This window comes from Meles meles, chromosome 9 (assembly GCF_922984935.1).
Source record: "Meles meles chromosome 9, mMelMel3.1 paternal haplotype, whole genome shotgun sequence".
NCBI classification, from domain to species: Eukaryota; Metazoa; Chordata; class Mammalia; order Carnivora; family Mustelidae; genus Meles; species Meles meles.
The window spans coordinates 35,201,266-35,224,546 of record NC_060074.1 but is presented as its reverse complement, the minus strand read 5'-3'; the positions used below and the strand labels follow the sequence as shown (position 1 = coordinate 35,224,546).

At 39.7% G+C, this 23,281-nt stretch overlaps 1 protein-coding gene across 3 annotated transcripts in view; it reads right to left on the bottom strand.

Moving 5' to 3' along the window:
- NYAP2 (neuronal tyrosine-phosphorylated phosphoinositide-3-kinase adaptor 2) overlaps positions 1–23,281 on the bottom strand; it is a 266,821-nt gene that overhangs the window by 53,968 nt on the left and 189,572 nt on the right. For all 3 annotated transcript variants that reach the window (XM_046017979.1, XM_046017982.1, XM_046017981.1), the window contains one exon: positions 21,125–21,331. In XM_046017979.1, coding sequence (XP_045873935.1) covers positions 21,125–21,331 — 207 coding nt within the window. The remainder of the gene's footprint in view (positions 1–21,124; positions 21,332–23,281) is intronic.

The window sequence follows — 23,281 nt, the reverse complement described above, 5'->3', positions numbered from 1 at the left end:
CCCTCACTGAAATGGACAGATCATCCAAGCAAAAGATCAACAAGGAAATAAAGGCCTTAAATGACACACTGGACCAGATGGACATCACAGATATATTCAGAACATTTCATCCCAAAGCAACAGAATACACATTCTTCTCTAGTGCACATGGAACCTTCTCCAGAATAGATCACATCCTGGGTCACAAATCAGGTCTCAACCGGTATCAAAAGATTAGGATTATTCCCTGCATATTTTCAGACCACAATGCTCTGAAGCTAGTACTCAATCACAAGAGGAAAGCTGGAAAGAACCCAAATACATGGAGACTAAACAGCATCCTTCTAAAGAATGAATGGGTTAACCAGGAAATTAAAGAAGAATTGAAAAAATTCATGGAAACAAATGATAATGAAAACACAACAGTTCAAAATCTGTGGGACCCAAATCAATAAAATCATGAATGAAAGAGGAGAGATCACAACTAACACCAAAGAAATACAGACAATTATAAGAACATACTATGAGCAACTCTGCGCCAACAAATTGGACAATCTGGAAGAAATGGATGCATTCCTAGAGACATATAAACTACCACAACTGAACCAGGAAGAAATAGAAAACCTGAACAGGCCCATCACCAGTAAGGAGATTGAAACAGTCATCAAAAATCTCCAAACAAACAAACGCCCAGGGCCAGACGGCTTCCCAGGGGAATTCTACCAAACATTTAAAGAAGAACTAATTCCTATTCTCCTGAAACTGTTCCAAAAAAATAGAGATGGAAGGAAAACTTCCAAACTCATTTTATGAGGCCAGCATCACCTTGATCCCAAAACCAGACAAGGATCCCACCAAAAAAGAGAACTACAGACCAATATCCTTGATGAACACAGACGCAAAAATTCTCACCAAAATACTAGCCAATAGGATTCAACAGTACATTAAAAGGATTATTCACCACGATCAAGTGGGATTTATTCCAGGGCTGCAGGGTTGGTTCAACATCCGCAAATCAATCAATGTGATAGAACACATTAATAAAAGAAAGAACAAGAACCATATGATACTCTCAATAGATGCTGAAAAAGCATTTGACAAAGTACAGCATCCCTTCCTGATCAAAACTCTTCAAAGTGTAGGGATAGAGGGCACATACCTCAATATTATCAAAGCCATCTATGAAAAACCCACCGCAAATATCATTCTCAATGGAGAAAAACTGAAAGCTTTTCCGCTAAGGTCAGGAACACGGCAGGGATGTCCATTATCACCACTGCTATTCAACATAGTACTAGAAGTCCTAGCCTCAGCAATCAGACAACAAAAAGAAATTAAAGGCATCCAAATTGGTAAAGAAGAAGTCAAACTATCACTCTTCGCAGATGATATGATACTATATGTGGAAAACCCAAAAGACTCCACTCCAAAACTGCTAGAACTTGTACAGGAATTCAGTAAAGTGTCAGGATATAAAATCAATGCACAGAAATCAGTTGCATTTCTGTACACCAACAACAAGACTGAAGAAAGAGAAATTAAGGAGTCAATCCCATTTACAATTGTACCCAAAACTATAAGATACCTAGGAATAAACCTAACCAAAGAGACTAAGAATCTATACACAGAAAATTATAAAGTACTCATGAAAGAAATTGAGGAAGACACAAAAAAATGGAAAAATGTTCCATGCTCCTGGATTGGAAGAATAAATATTGTGAAAATGTCTATGCTACCTAAAGCAATCTACACATTTAATGCAATCCCTATCAAAATACCATCCATTTTTTTCAAAGAAATGGAACAAATAATCCTCAAATTTATATGGAACCAGAAAAGACCTCGAATAGCCAAAGGAATATTGAAAAAGAAAGCCAAAGTTGGTGGCATCACAATTCCGGACTTCAAGCTCTATTACAAAGCTGTCATCATCAAGACAGCATGGTACTGGCACAAAAACAGACACATAGATCAGTGGAACAGAATAGAGAGCCCAGAAATCGACCCTCAACTCTATGGTCAACTCATCTTCGACAAAGCAGGAAAGAATGTCCAATGGAAAAAAGACAGCCTCTTCAATAAATGGTGCTGGGAAAATTGGACAGCCACATGCAGAAAAATGAAATTGGACCACTTCCTTACACCACACACGAAAATAGACTCCAAATGGATGAAGGACCTCAATGTGAGAAAGGAATCCATCAAAATCCTTGAGGAGAATGCAGGCAGCAACCTCTTCGACCTCAGCCGTAGCAACATCTTCCTAGGAACAACGGCAAAGGCAAGGGAAGCAAGGGCAAAAATGAACTGTTGGGATTTCATCAAGATCAAAAGCTTTTGCACAGCAAAGGAAACAGTTAACAAAACCAAAAGACAACTGACAGAATGGGAGAAGATATTTGCAAACGACATATCAGATAAAGGGCTAGTATCCAAAATCTATAAGGAACTTAGCAAACTCAACACCCCAAGAACAAACAATCCAATCAAGAAATGGGCAGAGGACATGAACAGACATTTCTGCAAAGAAGACATCCAGATGGCCAACAGACACATGAAAAAGTGCTCCACGTCCCTCGGCATCAGGGAAATACAAATCAAAACCACAATGAGATATCACCTCACACCAGTCAGAATGGCTAAAATTAACAAGTCAGGAAATGACAGATGCTGGAGAGGATGTGGAGAAAGGGGAACCCTCCTCCACTGTTGGTGGGAATGCAAGCTGGTGCAACCACTCTGGAAAACAGCATGGAGGTTCCTCAAAATGTTGAAAATAGACCTACCCTATGACCCAGCAATTGCACTACTGGGTATTTACCCTAAAGATACAAACATAGTGATCCGAAAGGGCACGTGTACCCGAATGTTTATAGCAGCAATGTCTACAATAGCCAGACTATGGAAAGAACCTAGATGTCCATCAACAGATGAATGGATAAAGAAGATGTGGTATATATACACAATGGAATACTATGCAGCCATCAAAAGAAATGAAATCTTGCCATTTGCGACGACGTGGATGGAACTAGAGCGTATCATGCTTAGTGAAATAAGTCAATCGGAGAAAGACAACTATCATATGATCTCCCTGATATGAGGACATGGAGAAGCAACATGGGGGGGCAGGGGGATAGGAGAAGAATAAATGAAACAAGATGGGATTGGGAGGGAGACAAACCATAAATGACTCTTAATCTCACAAAACAAACTGGGGGTTGCTGGGGGGAGGTGGGATTGGGAGAGGGGGAGCGGGCTATGGACATTGGGGAGGGGAGGTGAACCATAAGAGACTATGGACTCTGAAAAACAACCTGAGGGTTTTGAAGGGTCAGGGGTGGGAGGTTGGGGCAACCTGAGGGTTTTGAAGGGTCAGGGGTGGGAGGTTGGGGGAACAGGTGGTGGGTAATGGGGAGGGCACGTTTTGCATGGAGCACTGGGTGTTGTGCAAAAAGAATGAATACTGTTACGCTGAAAAAATAAATAAAATGGGAAAAAAAAAGAAAAAGAAAAGAGTAGATATTCTCTCTCCAGTTTTCCTCTCAATGAGACTTGTATAGCTTTGAATGAGTCCCAGTATCCAATAATCATGGACCAACATCCTGGTGTTATCTGCAGGGTCAAAGAGTAAAACTGTTGATGCTGGACTAATTGGTAATTCTTCTTCTAATTGGTAATATTGGAATTCTGGTGAAAGTCTAAAATCCAAAGAAAAGTGAGATAGAGACATGATGAGTAGAGTTTATGATCCAATGGTGCACATAGAATGACAAGACCCATTGCGTAGAGGAGAAAGGATTGCATGCAGGTAGAGTAAGACGTGCCTATTGTATCCCTTCTAAGTATCTGAAGAACTGAGATTTTCTTACCACCTTCCACCTTCTTATCTAGAGAGAATATAAATCATACTGTTTATTGCACAGGGATGCCCTAGACCCTTCAATGCTTGGTATGTTTCTTACAGGGAAGCATAGCACGATGCAGCATTAACAGTTTGGGGTTTTTTTTTTTGACAGCCTCTTTTATTTTAGTATGTAATTTCTGAAACACCCTTAGGATCTTCATCACTTTAGGTGAATACAAAAAGGTGCTTTTGTCTTCAAAAATACTTCATTTCCCATTAAAATAAAATTATAATATATGTGTATAAAACAATATATTTTATCTACTTAACAAGGAACATATGCCTCTTAAAATCATTAGGCAAAGAAAATCCATCTACCAAGATATATATTCAAAAAGACATATCATGATTTGTATCAAGATCAAATGTATATTTTCAGGGGGATAGAAATTTCACTTTGTGTTATGATATCAAAAATAGAATAAACAAAAAAGCAAAAATAGAATAAAATCCTCTCATCACTGATATAAGGAATGAAAACATAACAAAAAATAATTTAACCTGTTTCTAAAGCGTTATCTTTCACTTCTAGATAACAAAGGGGAAGAAAATAAAGATTCAATTTTATATGTCACTCACCTTATTAATGTAAAAATTCTTTATTCCTAACAAATGAAAATCAATACTAATGACGTCTTCTGTTTATACCATTGGTTTTTGTGCTTTATTTAAAAGCAAGCATCTTGAGACAAAATTTGGTGCAATATAATTTGCTCCTTAGAGCAGGTTCTACTTCAGTGGCCATGACCTATGCTTCTGTCTTGAACCACTGTCCGTTATAAACATAAACAAAGCAATAGTGATATGGGCCTAGGAATAAGATTTACCTAAGAGCATGCCTGGTCAAGTCCACATGGTAGACTTCAATGTGGTCTCCAATAATGGCCATCTTTGTTCACTCTGTAGCAAAACAGCTGGAAATCTCCAAGATCCTGGGAGGAGGTGGTGACATGAGGTCAAAACTATTTTCAAAGAAGTACTAAGTAAGATGTTTGTTGCTTTTCCCAGTGTGTTGACGGATTCACTGAAAGTCTAAAAACAATGCTGGATAAATCTGCTGTTACCTTAGCACATCAAAGCAACAGCACCAAATTCTAGTAATCACGTATTTTTCACTGCCACACAAACTCGAATATTTGGCAGATATTTTCTCATAAATGAATGGAGTAAGTCGATTGCTTTAAGGGAGACAACTGACAGAATTTGTGGACAATGATAAATCTGAGCTTTCAAGCAGGAACTAAAATTTTGAAAAGATTGTATGCACCACTGTGAGCTTGACAGCATCCTAATACTTAAAGTCTTCTCTTATGAGATCAGTGGTGATATTAATTAATGTGCTGTATTGATTTTTATAATGAAATGTGTCAACATATGGAAGATTTGCATGACTTTGTGAACCAATACTTCCTAAAAGCATGATGTTATAAATCACGCATGGATAAAAGACCCATTTAAACTGCAAGATAGACCAATGGATTTTAATGCAACAGAATATGATGAGTTTATTGATATGTAATTAACCCTTATGAAACTGCTATCCTTTGAGTTTGGGCAGGATATTAAAGAAGGATATATACAACTATATGAAAGAGCTATTAATAAATTCCTCCTTTTTTCAGTTACACATCTATACAAAGCCAGATTTCCTTCATATGTTTTAACGAAGGCAACATATCACAACAGATTGAATCCAAAGCAGATATAAGAATCTATGCTCTATTAAGTCAGACATTAAAGAGATGTACAAACATGTAAAATTATTTTAATCTCTTCACCATTTGTTATAATTTAAGAAATATGGCTATTTTTCATGAAAAATGTCATTTATGCTAAGATACGATGGATTTATTATTTTTAATGAATCATTTTTAAATTTTTAATTTTAATTTCTAATATGATAAGGATTGTTATACTTAACCCCATATGTTAAATTTAACCTCCACTCCAGGAGACCTCTTTGGAATTCTCAATAAATTCTAAGAATATAAGGGGTCCTGAGACTGAAGAGTTTGAGAACAGTTATTTTATATAAGACTGCTAGTGCCCAAAGAGTTCCCTTAAAAGGTAAATTTTTATGCAATTAATATGCCATTGGAGTATTAAAAAAATGAAACAGAGGAAAATACCATGCTGAAGCACAGAAATATGGGAAAACCTTTAAAAACTTCAGGGGATTTGGGAACAACCAATTTTGAAATGCTGCCCTAGGAAAGTCTCTTTGGCTATGTCCGAGGAATGCCATAACCTGCCTGTGAGACCCGAGGGGAGTCATCCAAATTCTCAGGACACTTTTAAATCGCTTATAATAAGAAGCAAGCTCCAAGGCTCACCCATTGATTCTTTGACATTCATAAATGAAATCTGTTGGAATAATTGACATGCTCCCAAAAATACTCTTGATTGATCATGAGCTTAGTTTACTAAGGTCACTGCTTTTATTCCTCCTTTCTTTTTTAAAAATATTTATTTATTATTTTAGAGAGGCAGGGAGTAGGAGTGGGTAGAGAGCAGGAAAGGGGGGGGACAGAGAAGCAAATCTGCTGAGCATGGAGCCTTATGTGGGGCTTGATCCCAGGACCCTGAGAAATCAAGTCAGTCATTTAAGCCACTGAGCTACCCAGACGTCCCTTATTCCTCCTTTCTGATCTACTTTCTGAACTTTATTTTTGTAACAGTGTTGTTAGGATTAAGCATAACAAGTCTGCCATTTGCTAAAATTTTCTGAAATTATTGGTAAAAGTTTTGGCAGTAAATGGTAAAACAGGACAAAAAATATTTTGAAATTCAGTTTAGGAGAGGTAATGGTCATCTGCCATTTTCACCTGTCCAGAATCCATTCACTCTTATTTTTCTGGAATAGCAGTTTGAATTTCCTTTGGAGAGCAGTATAACCAGTAATCTCAGTCTTCATCGTGCTCCCTGCTCTGTAGAAATTTGGCTTCTCCCTCTGCCTCTTCTTCCCCTCCCCCTGCCATCGTGCTTTCTCTCAAATAAATAAAATCTTAAAAAAAAAAAAAAAAGCCAAGGTAATGGTGACTTATTTATACACTTCTCATTAATAAAAAAAGCATATTCTTCCATTCTTTCACTTTTTCCAAGTTTCCAGCAAAAAGACAAAAATACATTGACCAGACTTCAATGGAATTTAGTATTAACAAAACTGAGGGGAAAAATGTAGTGCCTGTTTTGGACAGCAGGTGGGAGTGCTTTGATTTGGTATGTATTCTGGTAGGCTGACAAAGCTTCCAGAACTAGTCTCTGTAAATGCCCAGCCAAAGTCAGACAGAACCTTCTTCTTTGTAATGTCTACTAAGACTTTTCACAGAAACAGGGCATTCTTTGTGGATGCTGTTGGTGCAGCATACCCACAGGGCTTTTCCAAAGAAAGCCAACTACTGACAACTGGGAAGCAGTGTCGGGGGGACTCCTCTGAGAAAGGCCACAGGGTGGATCCATGCTCCCCACAGGGAAAGCTACAAGGAGCTGTCGCTGGAGTCAACCCTAGAGCCCGTGCATTGTCACTGTGGTTCTCAAACAGGATTCATCTATTGAGAGGCAAGTAGGTGAAGGTACCGTCTGTGCTATCTGAATTGTTTATGCCTGGTTCACTAGTTTTCCCCAAGAGAATCAGGGAGTACACAGAAATTCAGAATTTTCTCTAATAAGAATGAAATTACTCTCAAGTTGTATTTTTTCCTCACCAGTCTTCAGGGTATCTGGATAGTATACAACATCATGGTCTATGCACATATTTAGCAGGAATCCAGTTTAAGGGACTGTGCGTGTGTGTGTGTACTCACACAGAGAGTTATACATAGCATATGATAAGTTAGCTGACTCTGCAAATTGGATCACATAAGACCCAAGCTTGAAAGCTATAAGTGGCTACATGCACGCGTGCGCACACACACACACACACAGACGTGCACCAATTAGTATCATCAAAATCCTTGACTCCATACTGCTCCCATAACTTAAACCAACCATATTGATAGAAAAAAAAAATTAGAAAAAGAATATAAATGGTTTAGAGAGAACCCAGCAAACTGCTGCAGAACCAAGTCCAGCATCCTGTGGTACTGGGTCAGGGCAAGAATGCCCTCCTGCTGTTTGAAATCAACCCCACCAAAGGCAGATAGAAGGTCTTCGGAGGCAGAGGTCATCTGTCATCACCACATACCGTGCTGTTAAACAGATGTTCTCACTGGGAGAAGTTTGCTGAATGAGTAAATGAGGGGACTAAAGAAAAACAAACACACATAATATGTTGCTGGGGTGTTTTTTTTGTTTTGTTTTGTTTTGTTTTTCTGGGCGGGGGAAGGGTGACATGCTGGCTCAGGTGTTTGAGAATGAATTTTTAGGTAGATCAAAACAATCAGTTTTAAGTACCTCTCAGTTATAGGAACGGAGGAATTTCATGGACTAGAGAGCAGAGAAAACATTTCTTCTTCGGATTTATGAGGCGGGTTATTTGGGGCAGCATACTTATCTTCATAATTCTGTTTCCCTCGGTTTAGGATGATGATACATTAGCTGACTTGGTAAATCTGATCACAAACCCCATGTTTAAAATCCATAAATGGCTTCCTGTCATTCTTAGGTAAGACCAGAATCCATGATGTGTCCCGCCCGGCCGAGCCCTCATCAGGCCCCCGGCTCCCTTGCACCACACCGCGCTCTCATACTCCATCCACCTGGCACCGCTGCTCCCGTGTCACCAGGGACTGTGTAACACACTCAAGAGGAAGTGTGCTGTACTTCTCATCGGTTTTGCTTGCAGATTGTGATTACGTTTTTAACTTTTGTTGTTAACGGCAATCTCCCCCAATGCCACATACGTGTTCAATGTTTGATAACTTCATATCGAAAACAATTAGCTGAATAAATGAATGGATGAACACATTAATGAATTCACAAGCACGGAGATGGAAAGTGGGAAACCCAGTCTTATTAAATCATGGGAAGAGAGTTGTCCTAAGGGTCAGAAGCCTGAAATCTACTTCTTGGCTTGAATCTGCTACATACCAGTGGGTCTGGGCAATTCACCTGATTTCTCTTGAGCTTCTTGAGCGGTTTGGTCACCTAAATAATCAGGTTATAACACCAGGTCACAGATACATAGGTTCTTGTGAAGATCAAATGAGATAGCACTTATGAAAATATTTTAAAAGCTAACACATAGCATATAAATATAAGGTATTATTTTATTTTATTTTTTAAAGATTGATTTATTTGAGAGAGTGTTGCACGTGTGCACATGAGTTGAGGAGGGGCAGAGGGATGGGGAGAGAGAGAGAGAGAGAGAATATCCAGCAGACTCCCTTAGTGAGCATGGATCCCAATTCGGGGGTTAGTCCCATGACCCTGAGGCCATGACGTGAGCCTAAATCAAGAATCAGACACTCAACCAACTGAGTCATCCAGGCACCCCAATATAAGGCATTCTTTTAAATGGGTCACAAATGATCCGTAAAAGGGATAAACTTAAATTCCATAATTCAGTTTATATACAATTTGCAATAATCTCAGAGCACACTTTGCAATTACATTAAGTTCTGTTTTCTTTAAATTTGTATACTTAACTGGAACACAGAGGACCTCAGATGCAATCAGAAAGCAATGTTATTCTATTTGCCCCACAAACCAGTTCTAACCAGCTGTGGGGTAGCAGGCAGTCCTTTCTTGTCTTTTGGTTAAACGCTAGGCCGACTCCCAGAAATTTCCTTTTTATTTTGATAATTAAACTTTTTTCAGTTTCTTCAAGTTAAAAAAAAAAAAGTCTTATTAGAATAATAATTCAAATGCCTTGTTTTTTTGCATTAATTACAATTTTGAACTTTGTTTCAAGAAAACACTTCTCTCTTGGCCAGTTTAGCCCTGTTCCTGGCACAGAGGAGACCACATTTCTCTCTACCTCATCTCCAGGTGGCTACCCCTAACTTGCCCCTAACTCAGTCCTCCCCATGTCTGCCTTCATAGGGGCTGAGATAGGAGAAAGGGGTTGAGGTGAGGGAGTAGGAAAGGTTTTCACTGACACCAGCGTGAGCTAATGTTTCTCACTCTCTGGTAATAGGGATGGAAAGGTGGTGAATATCTTTCTTCTTGGGGTACTTTCAAGTGTACCCAGAAGGCCCCCCTTGACTGGTTGTCTCTCACCTACTGGTCCCCTTGTTGTCTGCCCTCTGGACATCCTGTCAGGCACCTTGAGCCATGTCCTTCAGAGTCCCTGCCACTCTGGGCAGTCACATGACCGAAACCACCCCCAGGTGGCTCTGTGGCCTAATCTGGTCCACAGGAAACACACTTTATGCACATCTTTAACACACCATCAGTGGCCAGAGTAACCAGCCAGACAACCTTCTGCTCTGTGAGCCGCAGCCATTCAGCTAATCTTTTGCATTTTTATTTTATTGTGTCTCCTCAATGACTAGAATCCAGTAGTGAGATTTCCAGGTAGTCCCATCAGTTTCCCTCTCTTGATTACCCACTGGAAAGTTTTCTATCAAGGATGGAGACTCATCTCTCTCTCATTCTCTTTCTCTTTCTCTCTTTCTCTCTTTCACACACATACACACACAGTCTATCACCAGGTCTCCCTAATACCTAGTGTCTAGCCTCTCAGCCTGCAACCACTTCGCTAGGCTAGAGATGAGAGTTCACTTAAGGACAACAAAATTCATTTTGATCACTTTTTTTTTTTTTTTTTTGCAAGTTCTACTTCTGTGGTCTAGCTTTCTGCCTTGCAGTATGAGAGTAATTACCTTGTATCATTTTAAAATTATCCTTCGGCATGTTATACCCTATTTATCGACCTTCAAACCCTGTAAAGACACATTCTGGCTATTTAAAATGGTTAACTCGCCCCACGTTCCCCTTTTCTCATTGGTTTCTTAAAGCCATATCACCAGTATCAGCAGAGATACAAACAAAACGATTTCTCTGGTGATCACAAATTCTAGCAGGCAGAAGTCACAGTTTTCCACAGAGAAATAAAAGTGGGCTGTTGGGGATATGACTTACATTGCTCTCTGAAGGCTCTCCAAATGAGAATTCTGTTATGTGTTTACTACGAGAATTAGGAAAGAGCATTAAACTCTAGAGTGTGAAAATACTGCACAGAACCTAGCAACGGGATCTGGCCGGTGTTCCCGGAGGAAATAACCAATGCACCCAATTATAACTGAGAAGTAGAGCAGATGTGGAGAGCTGTCTTCTTGTGCCTAAGCCCACGATACAGAATGACAGCCTGGAGGGTCGTAGACGCTAAAGCCCACAGCTGCTCAGGGCTGCTGGGAGCCAAGCAGGAAGTTAGTCAACATCCTACAGCAAAGCCCAGATTACGGCGGGGGCCTGAACTCTACAGATTGGTTGTTTGTTCTTGCTGCATAGTAAAAATGAGAGAGAACTCATGGTTCCTTGCAGCACAAAGCTTGACAGCACAACCACGGCAGTCAAAAATGATGCTGTGAAACACGGGATGGTGAAGCAAAAAGTGAAGATCACTTTTTACTCTGACTTTCTGAGTTTCAGGGAACATGCTCTACTCATATAATCATCACAATAAAGCATTTCTGTCTGAGGGAAAAATCAGCAAATCTGAAACAAACTGCGGTATCCATTTCAGTTAATTATTTTAGGCTACACTCAAACTCAGTGACCGAAAACAACACTCATTTAGTTTTGCTCATGAGCCCATGAATGGGTTGAGGGAGTCTTCTGGTCTCGGCTGGGCTTACTTGTCATCTGTGGTCAGCTGTGGTTCAAGGAGGTGTTTCCACTTTGTCATGTTATGCTTTCTTACATGTTGGGGTTGGCAGGCTGAAGGCTGACTACTCTTGGCTTTCCTCCATGTATCTCCTCCTCCCACAGGCTAGCTCTGGTTTGTTTATGTGGTGGTGGTAGGATTGGAAGAGAACAAGTAGAAGCATTCTTGAGACTGAGGCTCAGAGCCGACACACAGTTCCTTTCATCTCATTCAACTGGTCAGGTTAAGACCCAAAGCTACACAGATTCAAGGAGTAGACCTTATTTCTTGGTAAGGAGCTCTGAAAGCACATTGCAAAGAGTGTGGGTGCAAGGAAAGGAGGGTCCTGGGACCATAATGCATCCCAAAAGTGCCAGACCATATGAAGAAATGAAAAAAAGAGAAGAGGATATAGTTCGGGAATTACATAGCCTTATCAAAATGTTTAGTACTAATCAAGTTCTAAAAGCAAATCTTTTTCAGCCACACTTCAGGGAGTGAGCTCTAGGGAACACACTACCCTTCTTACTTTCCAGCACTTACTTGTCATGCCAGTATCAAATTTAATATCACTTTCTCCAGGAAGCCTGTCTGAATCACCAGAGAATAAATCATATCACGGTGCCTAGTATTTCCCCCTCATAGCATTTATTAGACTCTTTTATTTTATTTTCTGTCTTCCCTGTTAGACTATGCAATGGGAATGTGGGTCTAGTCTACCACTGTTGCCTTGCACACTCTGCACCTCTGCACCTCGCCCCTGCAATGACACAGAGGAGAGCTGAATAAGTATGTTAGAAAATAAATGCAAAGGGAATGAATGAATGAATGAAAGATGAATGAAAGTCAAGTCAGGTATTTATGGAAGGATATGTGTACATTTGGAGCTATCAATATTTTCTTATGTTTCCCACATCCTTGGCAACATGATTTTAAATCCCATTCACTGCTACCAAGCAGAACAGAAACGCTGTGAGAGAGATTAAGATTTTTTGATAACTCTGTATAATGCAGTAACCAAGTCTTAAAGCCTGCACCTGATCCTTTCTCCAAATTTTATGAATATAGACTCAGGGGAACCCCAAAACAGCCGTGGCACTGGCCTAAAATCTTTGTTGGAAAGTGTACAAATAAATGAAGCATGGACTGTTTCAGTAATAGTGATCTTGGAGCCAGTTACATTATGTGTATCTAGAGAAAACCCTGTATCACATTTGCAATGAGCTGCACTTTCCAAAGGAAGCATCCAGTCTTGGTCCTAGAAAAAAAAAAAATCTTAAACCTTTACAATAAAATTGAATGGTAACAGAATAAACTGTGGGATCACTAGCTATTATAAGCTAGCTTTATACAAGGCTTTTCTATGCATTTTTAAATTTAATCCTCATAATGGCCTACACAGTAAGATTTCCTGTATCTTTTTTATAAAGATAGAAAAACTGGGGTACAGCAGTGTTACGTAATTTCCTCAAATCATTTCCACCAAAATATTAATTTACTACCATTGTTGCAAAGCATGGTTTACTTGCACTAAAAATAACAGGGCGGGGGGGGCATGGCTGGCTCAGTCCATAGAGCACAGGACTCTTGGTATCAGGGAGTTTTAACCCCATAATGGCTGTGAAGCCTACTTAATTTAAAAAAAAAAAAAGTAGAGAGAGAGGGGAAAACTGTATAGATTTAGTGGTCTGCCAGGAATTATTGTCATAAATACTGTTCCACATTTCCCAGGCCTGCCACCCAAATCTGATGCTGCTCATTTTGTGTGCTTGGGTCCCTTCCTGGATATGAAGCACTGAATCCTGAATGTTTTTGAGATATAGCTGCTGGGAGGTTTATCAGCAAAATGAGTCATTGATTCCAGCATTATTAAGTAGAGTACAGTAAATATGCTTCAGAATTTTCAAGAGGAAAACATCTTTCTTAAAAATCAACTGGTAAAAATACAGTATTCAAAGACTACACGTTTGAATTCAATCATCGTTCCCTTTGCTGGATCCCAGTTTTCTGTTGCTTATATTAAATGGCCCCATTCAGCTACATCTCCTTGGCAGGCATCCAATCTTAAGCCTTTGGTTAACACCCAAACATCTTTGTGACCTTCCCAGTCTTCAAAGAGGTGATTGGAAGGTGAAGTAGAATTGTGATAGTCTTAGGAATCCTAGTCTAGGGGATGGGTATGCTATGTGGTCAGGTTGGAACCCGAACTCTCACCATCCCCAGCAAAAACACCCATGATCCCCACTTTGCCTGCACTTCTCTTGTTCTGTTCCCTGTCTAAATTCAACTCAGTTCAAGTCCTAGCTCAAATGCCACTACTTAATAAGAATCTTCCCTGTAACACCTGGTATCAGTGATTCTCTCTGTTTTCTCACAAAGACACTTGGAATGGTGTCTGAAATCATAATGATAACTAGTATTTACTTAACATCTGTTGTGCTCCAGACACCATGCTAAGTGTGTTAATACATTATCTCATTTAATTCTCACCTTTAATTCTCAATAGCATCTATGAGTTACATACAATTATCATCTATCTTTTATGATGGAGCTCGGTGACATGATGGGACATACCTAATATTATCAACAGTTAAAAAAAAAAACAGATTTCAAATTTAAATCTAGATCTACTGGATGCCCAAACCACAGTTATACTTCATGCATGCTTTTACTAGTCATATAAAATTCACTCTACAAACATGGCTTGTGAAAAATGGCACGTTCCTTTGTTTTCTTTAAATGGAATCAAATCCATATATGGTCTTGCTGCCCTGAACTTGTGTGCACAGGACTCTTCTTTGGATAGGAAGGGCTAGCTCAGGAATGGCGGTGGAAAATATTTCTCGGCGGGTCATGAAAAGGCCCAGAATTCTTCTGCAGAGCAGAATAGATAAGATGGATCTTTTAGTCTTCAGACCACACTGGTCATCAGAAGGAAGTCTCTTCTCCGGACATTAAGAGCCCCGTGAAGTACAGAATTCTATATTTGGGAATTTGAAACCATAAAGCATAAAGTCCACCTTCATGGGAAACTGCCTGTAAACACTAGTCCATCCGCCCGTCCTCCCAGTCAGAGGCCAGGCCACTTTCCCAGGATGCTATGAAAGGATAAGATGATAGTCCTTACTATTCACAGAATGCCACACTTTTGTTTCCCTTCTAAAGTTTAAAAACAAACAAACAAAAACAAACAAACAAAAAACCCAAAAAACAAAAAACCAACACCTCCCTTTTTGATAATCAAAAACTGTTTACTACTGTTGGGGCACCTGGGTGACTCAGTCGGTTAAGTGTCCGCCTTTAGCTTGAGTCACGACCCCAGAGTCCTGGGATCAAGCCCTGTGGGCTCCCGGCTCAGAAGGGATTCTGCTTCTCCTTCTCCCTCCGCCACTCCCTCTACCCCTTCTTGCCTCCCCCGCTCCTGTGCACGCTCCGCTGGTGTGCATGCTCTCTCCCTCTCAAATAAATAGAATCTTTAAAATAAAAAGCTATTTACCACTCTTTAATCCCCATTCATACCAACAGCACATCCTTCTCAAGGAGCTGCAGCTTCTGAAAAATGAAAGCCAGGAGGACAGGATGTCTATTGACATCTGCTGTTTCTACTGTAACCCAGCCTCTCTGTTTCAGGGTCATTTCTATGCCTCTACAAAATGGGATGTCACTGCTTGACTTTATAAGCCGGAAAAGACAAATAAGTAGACTTTAGATCTTACCCAGTCAGAGGAATTAAACTATTAGATACATTTTTTTTTTAAACTGAAAATTGAACTGTATTTAAAAATTGGGAGATCTCACATAAGAGCAATTAAATCTTGAAATTTGGGATAAACAGCTCTCATGGTGAACATTAGCTGGCACTGAGTAGCTTCTGGGCCCTGGAGAGGCTCCTGTGCTTTCCAGGTCACCTGCATTTCCATCATTCAGTCAGATGTTCATTGGTATGCAGTGAATTTTCTCTGCAATGGAGAATATTTTTTCCAAGCCTAAGCTCCTAAAAAATGTGGAAATATATAACTTACACCAACAGAGCTTCAAGTTTCCAGAAAAATGGGGAAAATGCTTTCTTTTGTGGAAGTCAGGAGCATTCCCATGTATGCAATGTGCAAGCAAAGGATGTCTATTTTGAAGGAGTCCCCTCTTCTAACTCACTCGCTGATGTGACAGCATCTTGTCTCACACCTCAGTTTGCATCCCATGTTGGACCTCCTCAAGATGGCAGAAACACACATGGTTATCTTTTCAAGATCTTTCCACATAGAGTTTAGACAGGGCCCTTTTGAATTTTCTTCCAAAAATGCTTCTTCAGTCTAGACTGGCAAGGCCAACCCACCAGAAGTTTGCCTCTGTCTTTGTTCAACTTCTTCACCCCAGGTGGAAAGCTCTCTATACCTTTCTGCTCAACTAATAATAATTAATATTATTTTGGGGGTGCCTGGGTGGCTCAGTTGGTTAAAGACTCTGCTTTCAGCTCAGGTCATGATCCTAAGGTCCTGAGATTAAGTCCCACATCGGGCTCCCTGTTCAGCTGGGAGCCTGCATCACTACCCACCCCTCCCCCACATCCTTGTGCTTGCACTCCCTTGGAAAAATAAAGAAATAAAATCTTTTAAAAAATTATTTTTAAAAAAGATCTGATATAATCTTAGTTTAAGACTCTAGGTCTCCACTAAGTTTTCCATCTTTTTTCAAGCCTGCACTGATTTTCTCTTCTCTGAATAGTAATCTACAGTAAAGAGTGGATAACAGAAAATGCATTTAGTTTTACTAATTAATTTATGTTCAATAGTTTTGTGTTATAAAGAAGCATAGTAAGATCTTTGAGTGGCAGAGACTGTGTTTTGTGTACCCTGTGTGTGTGTGTTTATCCCCCAGAAAGCATTACCGAGTTGGATACAAGCCACTTAGAAATTATTTGTTGATTGAGTCAGTGATTGAAATCTGAATTTTTGTGAATACTCTATTTACTTGTATAACTTCCACTTTTTCCCCTTGTTTTCATGAGCATTTGGATCCCAGACCTCTACTGCCTTCAGGAATCACCCTCTGGGGAGTCTCTGATTTACTAAACAACAGTGACTTTAATAGAGTACCACAGCAACCAGTGGCAATGTTAATTAGAACTGAGATCTCCTGACACATTCCTTCGCTTTACTTCAGCAATTCCTCCATTCCTCAAAAGAGCTGTTAAGAGCAGCCATTCCAAGTGGCTAAACTACTTTTGGTAAAGCAATAGTCTGTGACTGGTAGCAGTTCGTGAGTGTGTGTGTGTGTGTGTGTGTGTGTGTGTGTGTGTGCTTGTGTAACTGAGAGAGAGAGAAACCAGAGCAGAAAATTGGCAGACCAGGGTACTGATAGATAGATACGGGGGTATGGATAGGTGTAACAGGTGAAACCTTCTTTCCTCTGTAGTGTTAGGTGTGCACCTGAGTACCTCTGTTGTTTAGGGAGGAGGATTATTGGTTGCAGTTCTAGTGTTTCTGGTAGGGGACAATAGCGTACAGGAAGTGTGAAGAAAAGGAAAAGAGTAAATACTGATTTCCATTCCAAAGCAGCAAGTCCAAAAATGCGCCCTTTGCTACTTACTTGCTTATTCTGGACAAAGACCATCTCACTGATGAGTATCCTTTAGCTAGGACATCCTTTGGTAAAAACACCAAAGGTGAGTAAACTTCAGACTTTCTCATTTTATACATTTTTTGCTAGTGAAGCTATGACATTTTCTAGTAATTGGCATATTTTAGGTGCTTTCTTTTTAGAAACATTAAAGCTACTAAAATAACAAATTTCTTTTTCCTTTTCTTCTTTCCCTCAAAAGAGATACAACAGTAGATTCAGTAGATAAAATTGCAGTGACATATTTGGGAACGATTGACTTCTAAAAGTTTAATTATAGTGCCCTTTTGAGTGTGTGTGTGTGTGTGTGTGAGAGAGAGAGTGTGTGTAAGAGAGAGAGAAAGAGCATGAACCAGGGAGGGAGGAAGGGATAGTGGGAGAAGGCGAGAGAGAATATTAAGCAGGCTCCATTCCCAGCACAGAGCCTGGGGTTCAATTCAACAATCCCAAAATCATGATCTGAGCCAAAATCAAGAGTCAGACACTTAATGGACTGAGCCACCCAGATGCCCCTTGAGTGTTCATCCTGTTAGTTTCTCTGGCACATAAGAAACCCTAACTGATTTTGTTATATATGGGATTCCACATTTTCCCCTGCATTTCAAGTTTCTTTTAATATAATAGAGACACAAAAATGTCTTTATCAAAAATGTACCAGAAATCTCTTGTTCTTCCGCCTTTTTCTACATCTTTCATCATCTAAGATGGAGTGTGAGGGAATGAACATATTTCTGTTGTTTCGTCTGGTCAGTAGACCATTTACTGCCCTACAAACACAGCTGAAAGGCCAGGAAAGCAGATTTTAGACATCATGAAGCAAAAGAAATGCTGCGGGAGTTTGCAGTGGAAGAACGCGAAAGTGCGTTATTAATTCTGTTTACACTCTAAATTTCTTGGAAGAGTCACATCAGTGTCAAAAAACATTACAACTTGCCCATTTTTATGCACCTTTACAAATGTTCCGTAAACGTTGAATTGTGGACCATCTAATTGTTTAATTTTTGTTTATTTCACATGTTCTTCTTCTTTTACCCACACCTTAAAATGTTTGGGTTCCCCAGGGTCTAATCTCCATTTCCTTCTCATCTCAGTTTCCTGCTCTTCTACTTAAGAATCAGCCAGTCTTAGGGTTCTAACCATCCCCAAAGATCTCTAGCCTCAGTCAGTAATATTGCTAAATCTCTTTACTTACAGTCCTCTAATTCCAAGGGCTTACTAGATTCTTAACTAGATGTCTGAGGGCACTTCCAACATAACATAGTCAAAAATTGAGTCCTGACTTTCCCACCCAACCCATGGTACACAGTTCATCTAGACGACTTTTATTTTAGTAAATGGCTTCCCAGGGACCCCTTCTTGAACCTTGGAGCGATCGTGAATTGTTCATGATAAAAACTGAACTGTATTATACCTGTCTTAAAAATATTTAAGTGACTACTAAATATCCATCTCATAATGTTTAAAACCTAACCATGATGTGGCAGATACTGTCCATTACTTATGTAATGCCGTCTTCCCTTTCTCCCTGAGAATATAGACTGTTGCTTTCATTTCCCAGTAGAAGCAGAAGACCTTTGATATAAGAGAAAGAAGGGTCCTCTAAAAACTCATGGAAATCCCATTCCTCTCCACTGACTGATGGGTCTGGAGGACATGTTTCCTAGTTTAGACGGACTAGATTGAAATGGACTCTTTGCTGAGGCATGATGCTCAGAAACGTCAGCTCATGATCATGAAAAAAAAATCATCAAAGGTAGAAGAAGGGCAAAATTTAAAAAACAAACAAAACAAACAAAGAGGGGTGCCTGAGGGGCTCAGTGGGTTAAAGACTCTGCCTTTGGCTCAAGTCATGATCCCAGGTTCCTGGGATCAAGCCCCACATCGGGCTCTCTGCTCAGCAGGGAGCCTGCTTCCACTTCTCTCTCTCTCTGCCTGCCTCTCTGCCTAATTATGATCTCTGTCTGTCGAATAAATAAAATATTTAAAACAAACAAACAAATAAAAACAAAAAACACAAACCCAGAAAGTCCCTTTGTCCTCAAGGACATCATTCAACAGTTGCAATATACCTAGAGCTGCCTCCCTCCAGATCAAGTGTTAAGGGAGTTAACAGAAACCGTTATTACTTAAGCCACTACTAATTGGCATTTTGTTGCTGAAAGCATTTCAGCATTCTTGCTTTCTGGTACCAAGCTACTCTGCAATTTCTTCAGTCAGTTTTCCCCCACCTTCCACTCCAAACAAACTATTATGCTCCATCTCATAGAATTTCAAGTGTTCATCCAGAAGGCAGACTTCTTCTCCATCATCCTCCTGGGGAGCCGCTCCTGAGGTTTCAAGCTTTAGCTCAAATGTTACATCCTCAGGCAGTTATTACTTTACCCACCCAAACCCCTTGGTTGTTCTTGCCAAAATCATATACTCCCAGGAAACATTAAGTGATTTCCCCTTTGTTTCACATTTGTCTTTCATTTGACTTAGAACACCTGAATGCAAGGATGTCTTATTCAACACCGTGATCTCAGACACTAGAACAGTGGCTATTATCTAATAGAAATTCAGGTAATGCTTTTTGGTTTTATATCTCTAGTCATAATAGGAGTACATACTATTCATATTTTTGATCAAACTGGTACAAATTTAAATAATTAAAAAATACAACTAATAAGCCCAAGATTAATCCTAAGTCCCAACTGAATCTTGAGGTCAACCTTCTTAGGGAGAGGTGCTTTTTTCTACAAAATATAATTTGTTCCTATGTTTCTTTTCCTTTTTGACAAAATGCACATATCTTCTCATATACCTATAGCTATTTATACTTTACTAACGAAAATAAATTTTTACTTTCTGCTAAATTCACTTGTCTCTTCTCCAAGATTTTTACAGCTCCATCATGAAATAAGTTACATTTTAAGTCTGGGAAAGATACTGCTCTGTCTCTGCCCGGGTCCTATTCTAGAAACATCCCTTCCCAAATACAGAGATCATTCATCCTGTTCCAATTTTAACTTGTACATAACTGCCAGAGAGTCCACAGGCTAAATGCATGTAAATTGCTTTCCAAGATGAGTATCAGAGTTGAAAAGAACATTAAAGGATTGGTCTTTTCTTCAGAACCCTAACATTCTTAAGGGATAGAAACCTGAAAACTACAGGAGGTCACTTGATTATTTGTTTTTTGTTTTTTGTTTTTTCCTTCAATTGACAGCTCTCTGTGAGTCCATCATGTAGACTAATCACTTCAAAGCAAACATATGCTGCTTTTAAACATTTGATGTTTATATAGATATTTATCTATTAACAATGCAAAATTGCATTGCAGATTTTAATTTCAACTGGTAAAATCTGAAGGTGTATTTGATTAAAATGTTCTAACTCTTCTGACTTAGAGCTGGAAACTTAGCAGCATGCCCACAGTCCAACTATAGCATTCAGACCATCATTCTACATGCTTCATGAGATCTACTCTTTCTACTGCCTTCAGACAGTTTTTGGTACCTATATATCCTCACTTCCATTTCCTGTTCATTTTGTTCCAGTTGCCTAAAATCATCTCTGAAGCACAGGAAGCATAAATTCTAAATCACTTAAATTTTATAAATTAAAAGTGCTTTCAATGAGGCCTCTAGATGCTTTAGATGAAATTTAGTACAAGATGTTCTGAGCTGTTAGAGATGCTTCACCATACAGCTCCAAGAAGCACTGTTCACTTCTCTACCGTCCATGTGGATAATTGTCCCTTGAGTGGTATAACACATTGTCTCATCTCTTGGTGTGAAGGGCTGCTTATATGCTGTCTCTATGAGTAGGGACAGCCATATCTGTGGTTATGGTCCTCTAAGTGATAATGGCAACTGAAAGACCATTATGTCTCTTACCTGAGCTGTGGTTTCCTGCTAACAAAGTGGGGCTCACAGAACATCTTCCCAGTCTACTGGTAACCACAGGTGGTCCAGGTGTTCCATCCCATTCCTGAGCTTTGATAGGCTCTCTGGAAGATGCCCCGTGATGACCTCTCTCTTTGCTGTCCAACTTTGGTAATGGCTCCGTGCTGTGGCTTCGGACTTTCAGTTCCTCTGTCGATTCTGTGTATTAACCAGAATTACATTCTGTTAAACCAAAGTTGAATCCTTCTCAGATTCCTTTAAAACATTAAAGAGTGATTTTCTCAAATGTTTTCAATATATTTGGGGGGGGGGCGGCACCCAGGTGCTCAGTTGTTAAGCATCTGCCTTTGGCTCAGGTCATGGTCCCAAGGTCCTGAGATCAAGCCCTGCATTGGGCTCCCTGCTCAGTGGGAAGAAAGCATGCTTCTACCATTCCCTCTGCCTGTGTTCCCTCTCTTGCTGTCTCTTCCCCTGTCAAATAAATAAAAATAATGCATATATATATATATATTATATATATATATATATATATATGTTTTTGTCAACTTGGGAGTGTGTTGGAGATTACAACATTTAAATATAACAGGTGTGCAAGTTAATATCATTGGGAAATAGTTTTCTCATTGGAAGAAGAGAACCTCAATGAGTCTTCAGTCTTCTAGTAACTCTGGTGCTCAACTTCAAGGAAACTTCTTAAAGAGCATTTTAGACTCACTGTCTTTACCGTCTCATCTTCCATTCATCTTGCCACCCACTCTGAATTCATGAATTCAGCCCACCACTCTGCTAAAACTGCTTTTGCTAAGCTCACCTAGTGCCTTCTAATTGGCAAATTTTAAAAAAACATTTTTTAAGACATTTGACAACTCTTTGATTACTCTCATTTATAACTTCAATTCTCTTGGCTGCAGTAATGGCCCATCTTCCAGGATTGTGTTCTACATCCAACACTACTTCCTTGCCATTCCTATGTTCCTTCCTCCATGCATCCCTTACGTGCCGTCCCCAAGATGCGAGCTTAGCCACCATTCTTCTCGTTCTATATATACTCTTCCTGTGATTTTATCTTCCCGGATTGTTAGTGATTTCTAAATAGTTTATCACAATCCTGGATCATTATCCTTAGCTTTAACTCATTTATCCAATGGCCTTCTGGGTGAGCCCATCTGGATGTCCCATGGATAACACAAATTTAAATATTTCAGATCTTGGACTGACACCACTTCTCCCTAAACCAGCAGTTCCTCCTGTCCTGTCTAGCCAATCACCCAAGCTAGATGCTTGTCTTTCTTTTTCTTTAACTGTTACTTCCCAACTCTGTCAGTCAGCAGAGTCTACAGATTTTATTTGTGAATATCTCGCTTTCCCTTCTGTTGTACTTTATATCACATCTACCTCAATTAGTTTGGTTCTAACTCTAATCATCGCCCTTGAATTATTGAAGCTTGTCTCCTATTCTCTATCCTTGTTTCTCTGAAGTATGAGCTCCATATACTGTCAAAATGATCTGTTAAAAATGCAAACCTAACCAAGTGTATTTTTCAGCAAACGATTGCAATAGCCATTCTGTTACACATATCCAGAAGTGCTTAAAACACATGTAGTAAAGATGGTTTATGAGTGATCACCCCTTGCTATGTTCTAAACAGTGTTATCTCAGGGAATGGATATGAGAGCCACTCTCTAATGCACACAGAGAAGTGTTTAAAAACAAAAACAAACAAAAAATGCAAACCTGTTTATAATGTAGCCTTGAATAAAATCCTTCCAGAAGCCTCCTTCTACCCACAGAATTACGTCTAATCTCCTTATTACGACCCACTGTCATTCTTCCTCTCCTCTCCAACTGCATCATTTTCCACATGAACACTGTACTCAAGGAACACTACCAAATTGGTTGTACCTTCTTCCTGCCCACTCCACATCTAACTCAAACAAGGCTGTTTTTGTGCCACTGTCTTCTACCTCATCTGCTTCGAAGGTCTTTGTATCTTGTCTTTGTTCCTCCTGGAAGGCTTCTCAGTCACGGTTACTCAGTTTAAGTGTCCTCCACCCAGATCCCCTCCCCATGCTAGGATGTCCTCATCTCTGCATTTCATGTATCTGCTCTTCCCCAAAGGTCCTGGGTTCTTGGAAGCAGGGGCTAAG